Source organism: Callospermophilus lateralis, chromosome 5 (assembly GCF_048772815.1).
Source record: "Callospermophilus lateralis isolate mCalLat2 chromosome 5, mCalLat2.hap1, whole genome shotgun sequence".
Classification (NCBI taxonomy): Eukaryota; Metazoa; Chordata; class Mammalia; order Rodentia; family Sciuridae; genus Callospermophilus; species Callospermophilus lateralis.
The window spans coordinates 150,829,242-150,849,347 of NC_135309.1; the positions used below are offsets into that span (position 1 = coordinate 150,829,242).

At 34.6% G+C, this 20,106-nt stretch overlaps 1 protein-coding gene across 3 annotated transcripts; it reads left to right on the forward strand.

Moving 5' to 3' along the window:
• Nucleotides 1–656: 656 nt before the first annotated feature.
• On the forward strand, nucleotides 657–19,595 carry Rimoc1 (RAB7A interacting MON1-CCZ1 complex subunit 1). Of its 3 annotated transcripts, XM_076857423.1 has the most exons (7): nucleotides 705–792; nucleotides 1,675–1,733; nucleotides 4,169–4,275; nucleotides 6,218–6,364; nucleotides 7,542–7,673; nucleotides 8,388–8,502; nucleotides 15,195–19,595. In XM_076857423.1, exons 2-7 carry the CDS (start codon nucleotides 1,679–1,681, stop codon nucleotides 15,476–15,478), a joined length of 840 nt encoding a protein of 279 aa, XP_076713538.1. In that variant the 5' UTR covers nucleotides 705–792; nucleotides 1,675–1,678; the 3' UTR covers nucleotides 15,479–19,595. The 3 variants fall into 3 exon arrangements, with proteins under 3 accessions (XP_076713537.1, XP_076713539.1, XP_076713538.1); XM_076857422.1 differs by lacking the exon at nucleotides 1,675–1,733 and having other exon boundaries at nucleotides 657–792; XM_076857424.1 differs by lacking the exons at nucleotides 1,675–1,733; nucleotides 7,542–7,673 and having other exon boundaries at nucleotides 657–792.
• Nucleotides 19,596–20,106: the final 511 nt, after the last annotated feature.

The following is a 20,106-nucleotide window of genomic DNA, read 5'->3' on the forward strand; positions in this document are numbered from 1 at the left end:
TCGAGAAGCACTGCATATAACAGAAAGAGTTTTGTAGCTGCAACTTTTACTACAGTTGGAAGCGAGACGGGTGGAATAAACGAGCGCAGGTTAGGGGAAGACGGAGGCAAAACAAAGTCAACGGCTGAAATTCGGACTTAGAAAGGATAATTCCACCACGTAGACTGGGAACTTCCGCGACCGTTGGGGCCTTCCCCCTCCCTCAGGGCCGGCAGGCTTTCCGTTTCTGACGGAGAGATTATAATTTTATTTTAGGTAACCTCCCTGGCTACCAAGCCAAACCCGTTGATCCTTTTTCCAGACATTCCGACTTCCTTCTTCCGGCTGTGGGTTTGTCGCGGTGGCGCTCAGTTCCCCGGCGCAGGCGGAGAGAGCTGGTTTCCCATTGGCTCACCTTGGGGCATGGGTGGCTCCCTATTGGTTTAGAGAAGGGGGCAGGAGGGAGGTGTGCCCCGGCATCACACCCGCCCCTGGAGCCAGGGTTGCACAGAATTATGGGAGGGAGGAGGCAGTCCGGAGGAATGAAACACCCCGGAACGACCTTTGTGGGCCCTCGTCGGTTCTCTCCCGGAGCTGAAGTCTCCTCCCAGCAACCAGTCGAGCTCCGCCCCCTCGCCCAGCAGAAGGTGGGGGATCAGGTGATCTTCGGTTGGCGTGGTCACGTGGCCGGGGCGTGCCCGCCGGTTGTGGCCATGGCGGCCGCAGTCTCAACTGTGGTGAGGCGAGTGGAGGAGCTGGGGGACCTGGCTCAAGCCCACATACAGCAACTTAGTGAAGCCGCGGGTGAAGACGGTGAGGGAGCGGAGGAGAGGGAGGCGGCCGGGCGGACGGTGGTTCAGGGCTGGTGTTCCGTGGCTGTTAGGACCGGAGGCTGCGGCCTGTGGCCCCTGGGGGTCCCAGGTCCTTGGTCCTGTTCTTCAGATCCTGTGCTGCGCGGTGGATAGTCCTCCCTCAGGAACTTACGTTGACGAGGCATTTGTTTTTAAAACCGCATTTTTCGTAACCCATGAAATCTTTCTTGTTTTCATCTGAGCCAAGTATGTGCTGTCGGATCTGTTTCGGTAACGAGTGGAAAAAGTGTAGTATTAATTGAAAATACACACGAACGTTTAAAGAATTAGTTAAATTGAGGAATAATAGTCAAGCAGTAGCAGTTTTGCACCCAGTAAAGATAAATAGGCATGTATAACAGTTACACTTTTTGTATTACTCCATTATAATATTTTCGGTTTCATATTTTGGATCAGAACGCACCCATAAATAATATTATATGAACGAGCTTTACATTGGTGTAATTTAAATGATCTTGATTCACGTGTGTCATCTCGGTTCTCACAAGGGTTTTGTGAATATTAGAGCACTTGTTTTGAAGCAGTCTGAGCTCTTTTCCTTTGGACAAAACTGACTTAGGAGTTACTTTGATCTTTTGACTTCAAGTCCAGTTCTCTTTTCATTTCTAACTACTTATAGGTTCTACATTATCCCTTTTTGAGATTTGAACCTTTACTTCAGACAGGTAGGTTTTAAAATTCTTGTGGGCTCACTCATTTCTCTTTAGAACAACAGTGAGACATTTTCCCAAGTGATTGAATAGTTGGTGAATTTATTGAATAAGATCTAAGATGAGATGACTTAGTTTCAGTGAAGATTGTTTACCGGATTATCTCTTCTCAGGAGTATGTTCTTCAAAGACCCACAGACCACCCTGAAGCTGACTTCTTTTTTGGTTTGTGGTAAGTGAATCTTAGGATTCACATGAATAATTTGTGGATAGTAGTAGCAATTACCTGTAAGTGTTTCCAAGTTACCTCTAGTTCCAGCCATATTTGGAACAATTCAAAGAGAGCACAGATTATTTTTTATTCACTTATTACTGCACCCATGAGTCATTCTCATATTCCTGTGGAGAGGAATTCTTTAATTCAGTCTAGAATGAAGTCTGAAAATAAAAGTCTGGTATGATGTATTCATATTTGGAGACTATTTTTCTGAAAGTTTATTAAAGTTAAATACAATAGTAGCTGTAACATTATGGACTGTTAATCAGTATTTAAATTGATCTTATTAAAATATTATTATCAGGATTTTCTATGAAGTTTAGTTAAAGCAAGATTGAATATATTTGAATTAAACTTGGCATTTGTTTCCCACACAACAAAATAATATATATTAAAAAATTGTCCTTTAATGTAACAACTATTTGTTCATACTAGGTTGTAGGGATCTATAGTTCTCATTGACTTATTCAAATTAGATCAGGTATAATCAGGTGTTATTCGATCTAGGAAATGCTCTCCTTTATATTTCTGGCCAATATTTGTTAATATTTTTCTTATTGTACAAGTACAGTATGTTTACTATATGGGAATATTCTATGAGAGGGACTTTTTCCAGAGATTACATAAGAATCACTTTTTATCTTTTGACTTGCCTGTGGTTGTTTGAATAGTTCTAGTAGAAGTATTGCATTTTTATGGACTTTTCTAAAATGATAGTTACGCCACTATAACATTATCTCTATGGTAGTCATGTCACTCTTCAGCAGTGGTCTAGGGCCTTCAAATCCAAGCTCAGGGACTTTAGTCTTTTAAAAAATTTTTTAGATACTGAGGATATTCATTTTATTTTTTTCCTCTTTCCATATATTTTTATTGATGCATTATAGTTGTACATAATGATGGGATTTGTTTTACATATTTTTACATGCATTCAATATAATTTGGACAATATTACTCCCCAGTATTTCCCTCCTCCCTTCCACCCCCTTGTCCCTTTGATTTTCATGAGACCACCCCAGTCATTACCCAACACCTTTTTTTGTTTCCTTTCCTTTTCCTCTCAACTTCCACATGAGAGAAAATATGACTCTTGACCTTTTGAGTTTGGCTTATTTCATATAACATAATGGTCTCTAGTCCTATCCATTCAATCAAGTCTTATAATAATCTTGCAAGTTAAAAAAAAAAAAAAGGTGAACATCTCTAAAGAAGCACTGTAAGGAACACTATATTCTGTACAATTTGGGTTCATAGTAGAATCTATTTTCTGGGTTGTGTGGTTGATACTTCTGGACCAAGGACAGATAGGAAGACTGCTAAATAGGGAGCATTCAGTTCAAGTAAATAGTGAATCTTAACAGCAGTCATAATCTGGTAAGAGTCTTTATCTTTCCCAGTCTTTAACTGGGAATACTTAAGGTCATCATATGAATGGTAATGGACATATCCTGATGGTGCTTTTGGTCTGACAGTAAACAGCTTAATGGATCTTCTCAATTTCTGCTGAGTCTAGATCAAATGGGCCCACCCAAGTGCTATATAATGTGTCCATTAGAAGAGGAGGAAAGATTTGTATTTCAGAGGAGAAACACAAAGGGGCAAGCTCAGGGACTTTAGTGTCTTACATATCTAAAGTTTACTATAGGAGGTAATATAGAATGATCTGTAGTGCCTTTGTGTGAATACATAATAGCTGAAATCATAGAAGAAGCAAAAGGATAATGACAATATAAAAAGGAGAAAAAATAGTAAATAGGGAAGAGGAGTTGAATATGATAAGTAGATCTATTATTCCTTTTTCCTCAGATTTTGAAGGAACAAGGTAATTTGTTTCATGTCTGTTTTAAAAGAATAAAATACACAATTATTACATAATTTTAGTTGTAATAGCTATAAACACAGTTAGGTTATAATTATAATTGTTTATAGTGCTGATATTTTATGAAACATTTGATTTGGTAAATCATATTCTTTTAAAAAAACCTTTACAATTATTTTTATGACATCACACATTATCAGTAGAAGCCCTTTCTGTGGATTTATATAAAGTATTTGTATTCTTATAATAAAAGCTATATAAATTTATTATTTAAGCATTTTGAATGGATCAGCATTATAAAAGAAGCATTATGAAGATATACACTGCACTTAGGAAATAACAGTTTTCTGTTTAGAATGCAGAAAGTTTTCAGTCTTTTGCTTTCCAGAATAAATTTCCATGATAAATTTACTTAATTAGTATTGGACATTATGTTATACTTCATATTTTGAATAAGATAGTGCTTGCTGTTTCTTCATATTCTGTAATATAGTTTCATTTCGTCATCTTAAATACTTAACTTATGTACTCTAAATTTATGAAATAATCATGTGTTTTAACTTTTTTACAGATCACTTTTTAATTCGGGCCTCAGCAGCTCTGGAAAAACTGAAACTTTTGTGTGGAGAAGAGAAAGAATGTTCAAATCCATCAAATCTTCTAGAACTTTATACACAGGTACTGAAACAGATGTGGACTCTGGCATTTTATGAGGGCAGATTACTTATTTAGGTGATTAATTCCAAAGTTAATAATGAAGTTGTTTTTTTTTTTTTCTTTTGTTTGTTATGTTTTTGCAGTGCTGAACCCAGGGCTTTGTACATACTAAGCAAATACCACTAAGCTACATCCCCAGCCCCAGTATGTTCTTTATTTAAAATGTATAATTTTAGAAAAAGTATATATAAAGTAAGTAACTTGAAACTTTGAGGCAGTATGCAAAGGAGGGGGATTTATTTAATGTGTTGGTTGAAAAGTGAGGAAAATATCTTGCAGGTAAAAGAACTGCTTCCCTTTATGTGTAGGTAACACAGAATAACATTCAGTGTCTTAAGAACTTGAACACTTCAGAGGGAGTAGGGAACTCTTAACAGTCCTATTATTCTTTTCTGAAATTCACCTTTTCTCAGGATTCTAAACATGGTTCCCCCTGCTAGTCTCATGTACATTCATAATATTTTTCTGTTCCCCCTTTTTTCTTTTACTTTCCTTTAAGTTCAGGTCTTTCTGTGGACAATACCTGTTTCCTGTTTTTTTTTTTTTTTTCCCAAATACTGCTGAAACAAACTGACATGTAAAAATAAACTTTATAATAACTAACATTTGGATTATACTTGGTAAAGTGCTTTTGTGTGCCTTTTCCTGATTGTTATAAGATTAGAAAGATGAAATGGTTGTAAAAAGTAGAGAACTTAAAGAAGTTTCCAAAGTGTACAAAAGACCTAGAGATACAGATTGAGATTTCCCACATCTTCTAGAACCTTTGAGTTCTGAATTAACAGACCATCTTCCATAAGATGGTGATCTCTCTTTCCTGGCTTAGGCTTTGTACACAATAACATTTATCTTTAAAATATCACTAACTTTCCTAGGTAATGTTTCAAGTGCTTTACATGTAATAATTAATTTTATCTTCAAAACTTTGAAGGAACTTTGAAAGGCATTTAATCCAATTTATCATTTACCAGTGAAGAAACAGCCTTAGAAAAGATAAAATTAACTTGTCCTTGGTTAGTTATATGATTAATGTAGAATTGACACTAGAACCCAGTTTCCTCAGTCTTAATTCAGGAGATTAAAAAAAAGAAAAAGGATTGGAAAATATTAAGGTGCTTGAATGGAGTGTTTTTTATATTTATGAGTGCTGGGGACTTGGTGTTTGAATTGCATATGTTGATAGTATGCATTCACTATTGGGTGGCAAGATATATAGCCCTTAAATACTGATTATGCATTTGGGAAAACAAATCCTCTGAAAATTTCAATATACAAAACCAGAAGTGGTGACCTTAATACTGCAGGTGTTTAAAAAAATTTCAGGGATTATACATATGTAAATAGCAAAGAATATAATAATTCATGACTCTTTCATAATTTCTTAAATATGATTAACATGTTAAAATATAATCTTCATTTTATTTCTTTAGAGAAGCAAGATAACCATTAACCCAATGTTTTACTAAAATAAAATACCTACAAAGTTGTCTCCTCCCCCAGTACTGGAAATCGAACCCAGGGGTTTTTTGCCACTGCACTACATCCCAGTCCTTTTTTTATTTTGAGAAAGGATCTCACTAAGTTGCTGAGACTGGCCTCAAACTTGGAATCCTCTTGCCTCAACTCCCAAATCTCTAGGATATTAGGTGTTCATCACCATGTGCAACTACCTGTAACGTTTTCTATAATGCCTATTTCAAGTTATTTTTATAGCTAGACACTCTGAATACTTCCCAAATTTAACTACCATGCTAGAATGTTTGATATATGTATGTATATATGAGATATAGATGTATATATATGTATATACACACATATACATCATCTACATATGCAAAGTTAAACTCTAATATTAATTCTTTAAAGTTTAAAAATCGCTTATACTTTTTTCTTTTTTGTTTAGGCTATTTTGGACATGACATATTTTGAGGAGAATAAGCTAGTAGATGAAGATTTTCCTGAAGACTCTTCTTCCCAGAAAGTAAAAGAACTAATCAGTTTTCTTTCAGAACCAGAAATTTTAGTTAAAGAAAATAATATGCATCCAAAAGTAAGTTTTGCACTGTAAGTTATTGAGGAATGCCTCTGGTTCTTGCTTTCTTGCTCTCTTAGTGTCTGTTTTTTTCTTTTTCAATATATTTTTGTTTCTGTTTTAAGATTAAAAGAGGGAAGTATGAGAGCTTACCACTGCAGACCAACATGACAGTAAAATATTGTGTTTTACTAAATATTTTTAGAATATTTGCATGATGGAATTATAATTGTATGCCTTTGTAAACACAGATATTCCCTACTTTTGCTCCCTGTACTGTTGCACATGCTATGTTTTTCTCTAAAGGTTCCTGGAAATCTAATTACATACCTATTATCCTTTTTCTAGTCTTGATCCACCTGAACAATTGCTGCCTTTCCACATCCATTGGAGCCCCTGCATGCTCTTTTCTCCTTCATTTCTGAGAAACCTTCTCTTCTTTCCAAAGCAACTCCTCTCTCCTTTATTCTTGAAACATTGCCATTCCCTAAGGACATTACTTTCTCCTCTGATAGTCTCTATTTTATTTTTGCTTGACAACCTGATCACATACTTTTTACTATCATCTCTGTTTAGGTGATTGCAGAGCTTATATCGCTAGTCCTGGATAATCTTTCTAGCAAATAATTTCTCATCTTTAAGTGCCTGCTGACTTGCTACCTAGATACCTTCTTTGTTGTATGTATTTATTAGGGGAGGCTAACTATGGAAACAAAACATTGCAAGATTTAAATGCCTTACCACAACAAAAATTTTGGTTTACTAAAATCATTCTTGTGTATAACTTTTCAGTATTTTATTCTAGCAATCTAATTCTTATTAGATTCTCTTATGTTTATTTCTTTACTTGAAAGAAATAGATATGATCTTTTTTCAACTAACACTTCTGAAAAGCTATCTTTTTAATCAGATTGTAGACTATATTTCAAATATGTTAGAGGAATTTGCTACTAAAATATTTTTAGAATTATTTTGTAAAACTATTTGTAAATGTAAAAGTTATTTTAATTTTTACATACTAATAAATTTCAGTATTTCTGCTTGATTCAAAGATAGGCATTCCTGTGTAAATTAGTAAACTGGGGCACCTCTTATGAAGTGAGTGTTTTTAATTGCTCAATTTTTTGAAATTTGAGTTCTAATTTGACCAAAAGACATCAGGTTTCTCTTTTGGCTTTGTGTGTGTGTGTTTCAGCTTTGTGATTTGCTTGGGGATGAGCTACTTGAATGTCTCTCTTGGAGACGAGGAGCCCTACTGTATATGTATTGTCATTCTCTGACCAAAAGAAGAGAGTGGCTCTTGAAAAAGTCTAGTTTGCTTAAAAAGGTAAAAAGACATTTCTTACACATTTTTGATTGTTGACATTTAGGTTTCAAAAAGCTGTCTTTAATATAATATCAAGAGTAGTGGAATCAAAGAGTCTGGGCTTGCATTCTAGGTTTTTTACTAAATAAGATAATGTGAAAGCACTTTGTAATTTGGAGGTTCTACCTGCTTTTTTAAGTTCTGGATTTTAACTTTTTAATATAAAATAAATAATATTAATTCCTAACCATATACATTTCTCTTTATATAATTTTTTTTTGTCAGTAAATCACTGCTAAAGAGCCCACATGACCTTGCTTCTAGAAAGTTGTGGTTCTCTTGAGTCATCTTGACTGTTCTGACCAAATTATAGACAGACATGGGTGTTAGTATTGTACACATTAATAAATTAGTATTGTACACAGTAATAACTTGTTTTTACACATCTTTATGGTATTTATCCTTTTCTTCCTTTAATAGTATTTTTTTTGATAAGGATTTTACTGAAGCATGTGTTCTTGGTTAACATTTTCTTTTCTGTATTATTATTATTTGGAGGAATATACTTACATTATGAGAATATAGAGTGGTGGGACCTTATACCATTGAAATTTAATAACCATTAGATATATCTGTATACTAGCCCATTTTCTCTGGCAAAGAATGGGAAAAAGTATTTGAAGTTGATAGTTCTGTATATAATACTTTAATTCTTTGGCTTTGATTTTTATTTAGTACCTTGTTGATGGAATTAATTACTTACTACAAATGCTAAATTATCGGTGTCCTATCCAGTTAAATGAAGGAGTTTCTTTTCAAGACTTAGACACAGCTAAATTACTGAGTGCAGGTAATGTGATCTATTTTCTTTTCAACATTTTCTAATTGATTTAAAGTTTTTTTAAGATTTTAGAAAGTTTGTTAGATTTTACTCTGTATTTTAAATACATTTCAAGCTAGATTATAGACAAAAAGTAATAACAGATCTTTTTAAGAAATTCAGAGATTAAAGTCTTTCATGTAATGTACTTCTAATCTCTGCTGTTTAATAATTTGGGGAGAGTTTTGTATTTACATATTTTGCATTCCTGCATGGCCTTGATTAGAACAAGGTTTGTCTATTTGTGTTAGATAAGAAGTAACTTAAACAATGTAGACATTTAATGCTCTTTCACATAAAAAAAAAAAAATCCATTAAGGTTATAGTGACTCCATGACATCATGTTCTTATCTTTTTCTTCTATCCTCTTTAGAATCAGAGTTCTTAAGCTTCAGAGGGAGGCACTTTATTTAGAGTACAATAGTGATGATACAGAGTTTTTATTTAGAGTACAATAGTGATGATACAGAGTTTTACAGGAGGTATCCCTGTTTACGACACTGCTTTCATGCTCGTATTCCAAAATGCTCCCAGAGCCTCTTCTGTTTCACTTGTGTTTCAAGCTTCTGGAATGGCAGAAGGGAATTTTGTTAACCCAGTCAGCTCCTTAACAACCTTTTCAGAAGCTCTTACAGTACTTCCACTCATTGGCCGGTTTAATTCAATCACTTCACCTAGCTGTGAGGAAACTTGGATAGTTCTTAACCTGATAACATTACCATTCCAAATTAAAATTCTTTACTAAGAAGGTGGGGAGAGGATAAATATTGGATGGCAGCTGTTTCTCATACAAATATCTATGCACTTGACAGAAATTCTAAGAACTGGATATTGGGCATCATTGGAATTTTGAACTGAAGTTAGGGAAAGAACTGACTTTTACCATATCTTTTTTTTTAATGGAGGAACTGAGGTCCAGGTAAATCAAGGGATCTCTTTAAGGTCACAAAGCTGTGATTGACACAGGAGTATACTTGTAAATTTTCATTTCTTATGTTTCATCTGAAATTGTTATGGGAGAAATGAAATGTGAGAAATAAGAAAATATCTTGAGGAAGATTCTAGAATTTTAAATACATTTTAATTCTTTTTGTTACTTTGCTAGCTTCCTGAGCTGTTCTGTTTGAAAACATTTAATTAAAAACTGGTGATTTAAATACTGTTAATATAAGACTTTGTAGTGATGTCTAAAAATTGTTATGTTCTGTTATTTCAGACAACTATCTTATCCTAAAACAACCTATTGTGAATACAAAGTTCACACAATGGGCATGACATCCTACAAATATAGTTTTGATGTATTTATAGAAAATATATATTATCATTAGTTATACCAGATAACTAATGAACTAATTAGAGTTATTGAAAATGATCTTTTAAACAGTTTCCTCAACCCACACCTCAAGTCAGTCCTACATGGACTGATTCCATTAAACACTTAACCTGGAACACTGTTTAAAAGAAAAAGGTGAGGATTAGCACTGAAGTCTATTTAGAACTAGAGAAAGTCACACAAGTCATCTGTTTCCCTCTTTCTCCTATATCTGGTTTTAAGGTAAGATACTCTGTGGCCTGGAATTTTCTTTCTCGGGAGGCATATATTAGTGCCTTCTCTTTAGTCATGCTTTGAATATATTAACCCTCGCTTCAAATGCTTCTTTCACAGGGTAATTAAAAGGGTCGGATATGGTACTAAAGCAATTTCCAGGGAAAAAGAAAATATAGGAACCACAGAAGTTTTGCCAAGTCCTCATCCCTCTTATGGTATTAACTTCTTGTTGTCATCTAAAGAAGTTTGCTTTACCTGAATTTTATCTTTCTACATGATTAAGTTAGGAGCTAGGAAACCTTTTTTTTCATAGGCTAAATTTCTCTCTCTCTCTTTTTTTTTTTTTGCTAATTATATATATTTTATTTATTTTTTTAATTAATTTTTATTGTTGGTTGTTCAAAACATTACATAGTTCTTGATATATCATATTTCACACTTTGATTCAAGTGGGATATGAACTCCCATATACAGATTGCAGAATCACATCAGTTGCACATCCATTGATTTACATATTGCCATACTAGTGTCTGTTGTATTCTGCTGCCTTTCCTATGCACTACTATCCCCCCTCCCCCCCTCCCCTCCCCTCTTCTCTCTCTACCCCCTCTACTGTAATTCATTTCTCCCCCTTATATTTTTCCCCCTTTCCCTGTTAGAGAGGATCTAATTATTTTTGTTAGCAAATCTAAAATACAATTCTTGACTACAGTATTTAAGAGAAAGATTCTTTATGAGGCATCAAAATATTTTTTGTGGCCAAATTTGGTGATAATTGACCTAATTTTACATAAAACTCAATACAGTATGTGCTTACTATGATTACTTCCTTTTGATACTTAGCAGGGAAAATAACTGTATTGTCTGTCCTTTGGACATTGTCTATATGTTATTAAATTTTCAGCTATTAATAATCCAAACGATTATGTATAAGCTTCTTTATCTCACCTCTTTGCTACTTTAGTCTCTCTTCTCTGAAGTGGGGGTTAGAGAATTTTAATCTTTGGGTATGGACTTGTCAAATAAAAGGCTTATAAAAATAGTTTTATTAGAATATACCTGGAATCAAATGGAGTAAATCAAAATACTATCCAGTGTTCACATCCTTGGTTTGTGTTCCCCTTTTTATTTATTTATTTATTTATTTGTTTTAAAATTTTTTGTAAACATTTTTTTTCCAGCTATAGTTGGACACTGTACCTTTAATTAATTAATTAATTTATTTATTATGTGGTGCTGAGTTTCGAACCCAGCGCCTTGCACATGCTAGGTGAGCACTCTACTGCTGAGCCACAACCCCACCCCCTGTGTTCCCCTTTTTAAATGCCACTGAGACCAACCCTCCCCCGCAGCCCTTTGGCCCACTTCTTAATACAAAACCTAGATTTCAGCTTCTATAAAGGGCAATTCTGAACTAGTACCACTAATTAGTTGGATAACTTATTGAAAATACTGATTTCTGTGTACCCTATACACATTCTGGTTGAATATTTGAAGCCAAGAATTGAGTAAATTCAGTGAATTGTTATGACGTGGGCAGATTTGTGCTTTACTGCTTTCAGAAGATTTCAGTCTGGCACCTTGCTTTTTTTCTGTGGAAGACATCCTACTTCACTCACCTTTATCTCATGAATTATTATTGTGTTAGCTTTCCATCACTGTGACAAAATACATGAGCTAAACAATTTAAAAGGAGAAAGTTTTGAGATACACCCTCCACCCCCTACCCCCGGATTTTAGAAAGTGATTGCTTAGCCCTGTCACTTGCCTGTGTTGAGGCAAAACATCAAGGAAGGAAGCAAAGCTCTTCAGCTCCTGGCAGCTGGGAATCAGAGAAAGAGAAGAGGCTGGGGTCTTAATATCCTTTTCAGGGGCACACCTTTGATGATCCAATTTCTTTCTGATAGGCCCTACCTCCTAAAGCTTCAGGTTTCTCCACCTTCCAGTAGTGCCAAAGACTGGCAACCAATCCTTTAACAGACTTTGGGGGACATTCTAGATCCAAACTGTTATAATTATACTTCCTCTCTATGCTGCTCCCATCTCCTTGCATCTTGTGTATTCTCCTCACTGTCACATACGCATATAGTTCAAAGTGTTTTATTGAAAAACCATTGTAAGTATTAATAGAAAAAGAAAACATCAAGGGAAATTGAGACAAGTAAAGAGCTTGTATTTATAGAAAAGTGACTCTTTTTGGGGTAGACAGTAGAAAGTGCCCAATTTTTATGTGTTCATCCTTTCCTTTGGTATTCTAATGCAGTAGCTTTGAAAGTGTAGTCTGTGAGCCAGCAGCATCAGCATTGTCCTAGGTTGCCGCAGTCCGGCTGGCTGGGCAAAATAGCCGGGGGTCGGGGGGTGGGGTGGGGGTGTGTGTGTGACAAGCAATTTGTGAAGGTTGAAACAGCGGGAGCCGCTTTATTGTAGGACGGCAGAGGTATATATACACTTAACTGATTATACACAGCTTGTTTCGGTTAACATCATCCAGATCCAGAAATCCTCATCATCTTAATAATTGTACACAGCTTAACTTAATTAACATCATCTTAATGGCTCGCTGGCATTACTTCTCAAACCACTCCTCCTAGCATACTGCCAGGTGCCATCTTGACTTGTTCATGGCCCTCATCACTAGGTCCTAGGAATTTGTCTAAAAAATACAAACTTTTAGGTTCAAACTCATATACCTGAATCTGAAACTCTAAGGTGGGGCCCAGCAGTGAGCATTTTAATTAGGTCTGCCAGTTAATTCAAATGCAGGCTAAAGTGTAAGAACTATTTCACATATAGCTAATCATTTTCTTTCTAATAACACCTTCTCAAAGGATATCTGTATGTTGGTAAGCAGTTGACTCCTTGCTAATGTAGAAAATGAGACTTACCTAAAGAATGGGGTGAGATCTTGGATCTCCCCTTAGGCAGGTACTTCTCACCTTTCCCAGGTCACTTCACCTTGTGGGATGTAGTTAGTCCCGTCCCCCAAGGCTTTTGAAGGTTTTAAGTTCAACCTTCCCTCCATTTTGCTTTTCTTACCTACACTGGTGGTTCTAGTATTATCTACTCAAGGTGTAGGATCACACAAAAAGGATATTTGTTTAATAAAATGCCATATCTAATATAAAATAATCCTGAATACTAGATTATATAGTGCTCTCTCTAGCTTTTTCTTTGAGGTTTATGATCTTAACTATTAAGAAGTAAAAAGAGGGGCTGGGATTGTGGCTCAGCGGTGGAGCGCTCGCCTAGCACAGGCGGGACCTGGGTTCGATCCTCAGCACCACATAAAAATAAAGGCATTGTGTTGTGTCCATCTACACCTAAAAAAGAAATATTAAAAAAAAAGAAGTAAAAAGAAATTATTATATGTAATAGACATTGTACTTATATATTTTATTTAATAGTATTATATATAATTATATATAATATATATGACTATATACTACATATAATTATATGTAATAGTATTATATATATAATATAGTGTAGCCTATCATTTTCATGAATGCAAATCTCAGATTCTGCCCTTTTTTTTCATTTATAAACTAATAAATGCATTAATGAATCAGCTATTCCATTGAACTGTTGCTTATCTTTCCACTATTTATAAGCTGAATTTCAGGTGAAGTTAATATGATAGATGTAAAAAAAAAAAATTGTGAAACTTCAAATATCTTTTAGTAGATTTAAAATAGTAAGTACTACAGGTTTTGAAAGTTGAATTGTTAATCTAATGCCATCATGGTCATAGTTTCTGTTGAACCATAATTAGGTGAGGAATTGAGATTATGATGCTCATAATCACTGAGGTATGTTTTATAATTACACAATTCTTTTTTTTAAATATTTTTTTAGCTGTAGTTGAACACAATGTCTTTGTTTTATTTATTTATTTTTATGTGGTGCTGAGGATCAAACCCCGCACATTGCACGAGCTAGGCGAGCGCTCTACCGCTAAGCTCCAGCTCAAGTCCCTATAATCACACAATTCTAATGTGTTTATTATAATGTACCTTAGAATAAATCATTTATTTCTACATTAGAATAAAGTATTTATTTGTACCTTAGAATAAACCATTCATTTGTATTTTGGTGGCCTTAAGAAGTTAAGTGATCTTGTATTTTTGTAAGACTTTGTTTTCTGAAACACATTTTAATTTCATGTGTTCCTTAAAAAAACTCCATGTTTAGGGCAGGTGGAATCCCAGTTTTTCTGATTTACAAGCAGACTCAAAGAGCTTTGGTGATTCTCCTAGGTATGATCTCATACCCAAATCATATTTATACTTTTTTTTAATTATAATTTTTTATTTTGAGATAGGGTCTCACTAAATTGCTTAGGGCCTCTTAGCTGAGGCTGGCCTTGAACTTGCAATCCTCCTGCCTCACAGTCTCCTGAGTCATTGGAATTACAGGTGTGTCCTCCTGCACCTGGCTCTAAGTCTTTTGAAATCTTCTACCAAATCAATATACTTTATATACCATAAGTGTTAATTTATAATTGGCTACTGGAAAAACTACTCAAAAGAAGAATTCACTCAACTTGTGATCAAAATCCTGTGGTATAAACACTTCTGATAATTTGAAATTGTATGACCTCTCCAGGGGCATGACGATATGTGATTTTGATAGACACTTTGGAAAATATAAGAGCTGTAGGATACCTGACTATAGCTATATCAATGATCCCAGAGTATTCCACAAAATAAGAGTTATGTTCATGGGTGGGATTCAGGGAATTTATGAGTATTTTGAAATGCTACAGAATTTGGAGTATATTTCTGAGAGAAGTTCCACTGATTAAATTAATTCTCTAAGAGGTCCTTAAGAGCATCCCAAAAAGGTTAAGATCACTAACTTAAACAGTTCTTTAAAAGAATTCTTTGATAATACTGTTTTTATTGTTGTGATGAACATCTTTTATAAGTTAATAGGGAGAAAAAAGCACAATGTAAATGAGGATAGTATTAGTGATATTTGGCATTTCTAGATGTTATTATTAAAGTAAGTGAGATGAAAAGATGTTTAATGACAAGGAATTTATTAGAGTTTTAACAAATAGGATTTCTCTTTAAACTTAATTCTGATCTTTCATCATAAATGACCTTCCCAGGAATATTTAGTGACATTCATTTGCTGGCTATGATGTACAGTGGAGAAATGTGTTACTGGGGATTGAAACATTGTGTGGATCAACAGCCAGAAAATCGTGAAATGGATACTGGTGTTTCTGGAGCAAGCTGCGTGACACACAAGGAATCCTTGGATTTCCGAGAAGTAGGAGAAAAGATTTTGAAAAAGTATGTATCTGTGTGTGAAGGACCCCTGAAGGAACAAGAGTGGAATACAACAAATGCAAAACAAATTTTAAATTTCTTTCAGCAATCCTGTAAGTAGTAATTCATCTGGTCTTTTTCAATCAGAAAGACAAAAAGACCCATGTGATGGAAAATGAATTAAAAAAAAAAAAAGACATACTGATACTGAATTTGATGTTATAGTAATATAGATACTCAGTATGGTTGCCCTTCTTTAAATGCCATCCTCATTTTTCATTGTATATTCTTAAACCTGTGGGGAAAAAAAATGATTCCTTAACGTCTAAGATGGCATATATTTTATTCTAACTCAGCTTGAACTACAGGTATCCTGTCATTAGTAAGGAGGAACCCAATTTAGCTTGTCAGATATTTTTCCCCCCTAATACTTTAGGTTATTTTTGTTTGTTTTAAATATATATATAGCATAAACTCTAATTTCCCTTTCTTAAAGTTTGCTATCCTTCAGTTCACCTCATTGCTTTGAACAGATATTCTGAATAAAAATGTAGGCAAAATGAAAGATTATGACTAATATTCAGATGCCATTTCCAATAAGGTCAATAACAAAAGACTCCACAAAGGAATCATTGTTTTAAGCTCTTTTGTCATGTATTACTACAAATCATATTTATAGTTTTTAATTCTAGCATGCATGAGGCCCTGGTTCAATCTCCCAATACTTAAAAAAAATTATTAGGCATCCTATGAAAATTTAAAAATGATTTCCTATTTTGTGTAAAATAAGATGCATATTTCAAGTAAGGAAGGTTAGGTTAGTTTGTCATTACTTCATACAATTTTAGGGCACATCTTTTGAAGTTTTATCATTTTTTGCCCTTAATAATAGGGATGGAATGCTAAAGGCCAAAGAGCCTGATTTGATATCTTGCTTACTGTCTTCCTGTCTACCTCAGCTCCTGCTATCTTGGGATAAGCTGTCTGATACCTTGGTAATAAACTGGACTTCTGCTGTAGTGACTTTATCACATTCCAGCAGCTTCAGTATTAACTATCCTGAGTTTCCCTTCTGAAATCTCAAATTTCAGTAACTGATGACAATTCTCATCTTTTCCTCTTTTTTATTTCCTGATTTTTGTGTCATCTGTAGCTTCTTCACAGCCTTTTCTTGCTCTTCTTACTCCTAAATTATCAAACCCCTTTCAGGTTTTCTTTCTTCCCTGTTCACCCTCAGCTTTCTGGTGCACCTTATGTACTATCCCTAGTTGTTCCTTCTGTCATTCTTTAGCCTAGTCATTCTGTGAGCCCTAACATTGAATGAGCTACCTTTTCTGGGTTGTTGAGTTCTGAGGGAAGGGCATGTAGTCCTTCAAAGTGGAATCACATTGTCTCCCAAGCCCTTACAATAAGCCTTTTGTTTGTCACTAGGTGGCCTTTCCCTTTTCCCACTGTATTTGAGCCAAACTTTGTCTCTTTCCTCAGATACTCTGCCCCTCCCGTAGAGCATGGCCCTTCCTCCTATCATACACAAAGTTGAAGCTGTGAAGGATATTAGCAAGTATTTACTATTTTTATTCATTTTCCCTTGTTCAGAGGAAAAGAGGTTGCTTGCTTCCTTTTGAAGACAAATCTATGTTACAGATTTCATCTGTGTTATTTCCCTCGTTTTCCTGGTGACTGTGCATTTTCTACTAGAGTTCTCTTCCTTCTGTCCTCCTTTTTCCTCCTTTTTCCCCTCCTTTTTACTCTAATAATCTTGTTATATTATGTCATTCACAGCCATTGCTTCCTCCACTACCTATAATATCAAGCTGATTCCCAAATCAGTAACCTGGACCTCAGCCTCCCTCTTGCTTGCTAAATCTCATTTCTAAAGGTTTCTTAAATAATCTTCACTTAGAAAAACCTCCACAGTAATTTTAAGTTCAGTATGTCCAAACATCAAATCCTCATCTTTTGTGCATTATCTTTCCTGCTTCATGTTTTCTTATTTTTAGAACTTTTGCAGAGTTGCATACTTTCCCAGTTTTCTCTTTGTAAACATCCTGTGTAATCATATTCTAGTCCAGTTTTTCTCAAACATTGAAAACCCATACTTCTTTTTCATAAACATAAAAATTCATATAGAGCCTTCAGGGCAAGGAGAAATTCTCCCCATCCCTGCCAAGCCCCCTGGCTTATCTTTGCACAGCCAAGAAGATTTGTATTTAACCTAGCGTTTTAGCAGGTTTTATTATGAAAATACCTTTGTGCTTTCTGAATATAAATATTTAAGGAATTTTTAATATGGTTTTTAGAAGCACAGACTGTCCCTTTTTATTTTAGAGATCATGATCAATCAGTCATAAGTACTTCCAGTTCTTTCTACAAATATGCTTGTTTTTTTTTTTAGTCTTAATAACTTGGTAGACATCATTAATTCTGTGCCATTCTTTGTGGCCAAGTGAACACCTACTTATCTTTTAGGATACAGCTTCATTGATATTGTGTCCAAAAACTTTTATCAGCCTTCTCCAGTCTAAATAAGATGTTTCTTTGTTATATTTTCTTAGTTTTCCCCTCCTGTGCTATCACACTTACCACATTGTTTTGTAATTATTTTCCTTACTACTGGGTGAAATGTACCTTTACACACAGTGCTTCAGGCATGGTCGCCCTTAGTAATTTTTTTAATTAATGAGGCATGATTCAAAGTGTCAAACTGCACAAAAGAGTTGCTGCTATTGGATTCCAAACTGCCATGCTCTTTATACCAGTGGTTGATATATATCTCCTCAGAGGAGGAAAATATTATTTAGATTCCAAACCTGAGAAAACAAGAGAATTTTATCTTCAGAAGCTTGTAACTTCATTTTGCCTTCATGACCCTTGTAGACTCATGGTTGGTGAGGGTATTACTGGGTGCTTTTTTGTACAACTTTCCATTATCCAAATAATTGGAGAATAATTTGTACACCATAACAGTAACAGTGGTTTTTACTCTGGTGTGTGATAAATGAAAAAAAAATTTTTTTTTCTTTTGTATATGTGTTAAGGCCTTCTAAGTAAATTCTTTTTCATTTAGAATGAAATCACCTTAGAATACCAAATATTCTATATAAGGAAAGTAGTATAATGCATTCATTCAGCAACTACTGCCTTTTGTCTCAGGCACTAAGGGTATTGCTACTAAACACCCTCCTCTTTCAGAGTTCTAGAGGAGGAAATAACGCAAAGCATTTTAAGGAGTATAGTGTCAAGTGATCAGTACTATGAAGAGTAAAGCAGGGAAGGGGCTAACAGGATTTGGGGTGGGTGTTGTTTTTCCTAAAGTGGTGGGGAAGTCACCTTTAAGCACCTGTCTACTGCTGAAACATTGTGTCTTCAAATTCAACCCTGTTGTGTAAATGCCTTGTATTTATAGTATATTCATAAATATAGTTTTTCTTTCCTATGGAAATCCTGATACTGAATTAAGGTATGACTTACTACTTAAGACCTTCACATTTTGTTACATTTAAAGGATTTCTTTTTAGTGTGGTCTTTACTAATGGGTGATGTTATTACCTAAAGGTCTGTTGCACTTTGTACATGTTTCTCTTCAATTGAATTCTCTGATAGCTAATAAAATTTAAACTCTGCTAAAGGATTTTTCACAGTTCTTAAATTTGTATGATTCTTTTCCCAGTATGAATTTTCTGAAGTCAGCAAGGGCCTGATTTGCTACATTTATAGGGTTTCTGGCCATTGTGAATTAATTGATACTGATAAAGGTGCAAATTATGACTTTTCCTTATTCCTTTGCCTATACTAGAGTGAGGTGAGAGTCATTGCTTACAGTCCAGCTGCGAATTCTCTGATATTCTTTAAAATGTGAGCTATGTCTAAAAGCATTCCTAGATTCATTTAATGGTATTTTCAAGAACCCATAGCTGGTTAACATGCTAGTTTTAGACTGTCTCTTTTCTCTTCACCTTCCCTTTTCTTCTAGGGCCCCTTCAGTAAGGGTTCCCTATCTGCCACAAATCCACAATTCCTATAATACTCTATTACCATGTCTCTGTATTTTTTAAAACACATATGAATTGTTGTACTTATGGAAGTATTACATTAAGATACATTTAATATAGCCATGATTAAAGTATGTATTATATATTTATGCTGATGTTCTCTACTGTTTTGTTTTTCCTACTTCTAGTGAAAATATCCAAGTAAAATGTTTTGAAACATTTAAAATTTGTAAAAAATAAAATCAAATTCCCCTACTTGTTTCTTGTGTTTTTTGTCTTTTTTTTTTTTTTTTTTAGTTTATTGTTGCATTGCTTCTATCATCTCAGTTTATTGTTCTATCTTCTGAATGTTATTTTCGTCTCGTCTTGATAATTTTCAGTCAGGGTAGCATAAAGATGAGAATTGTGGTTTCTGGAGCTAGTAGGCCTGAGTTGAAATCACAGACTATTTCCGGACTCTGTATTTTTATGAAAGTGACTTAATCTCTGTGTCTTAATTTTCTATTTTTTAACACAGGAATATTACTAGCACCTACATCACAGAATTTTGAAGATTAAGTGAATTAATACTCAAAAAGTGTTTTGTTCAGTGCCTCTCTATGTTTAAGAACACATAAGAGTTAGCTATTATTGTTTTCTTCAATGTCTGAGTAGTTCTGTATATAACTCCTACCTCATTCAGCATGCTAATATTAGAATGCTCATCAGTCAGAATAATTGAATAACAAACTCTTGTGTCCAGTGTACACTGCCTTTT

What these genes read in the sequence shown, in the direction of transcription:
- Rimoc1 (XM_076857422.1), top strand. Translation starts at nt 693, where the DNA reads ATGGCGGCCGCAGTCTCAACTGTGGTGAGGCGAGTGGAGGAGCTGGGG. An exon ending in TGAAGCCGCGGGTGAAGACG is followed by an intron (nt 793 to 4,168) that starts GTGAGGGAGCGG and finishes ACTTTTTTACAG; the next exon opens with ATCACTTTTTAATTCGGGCC. An exon ending in AAAATAATATGCATCCAAAA is followed by an intron (nt 6,365 to 7,541) that starts GTAAGTTTTGCA and finishes TGTGTGTTTCAG; the next exon opens with CTTTGTGATTTGCTTGGGGA.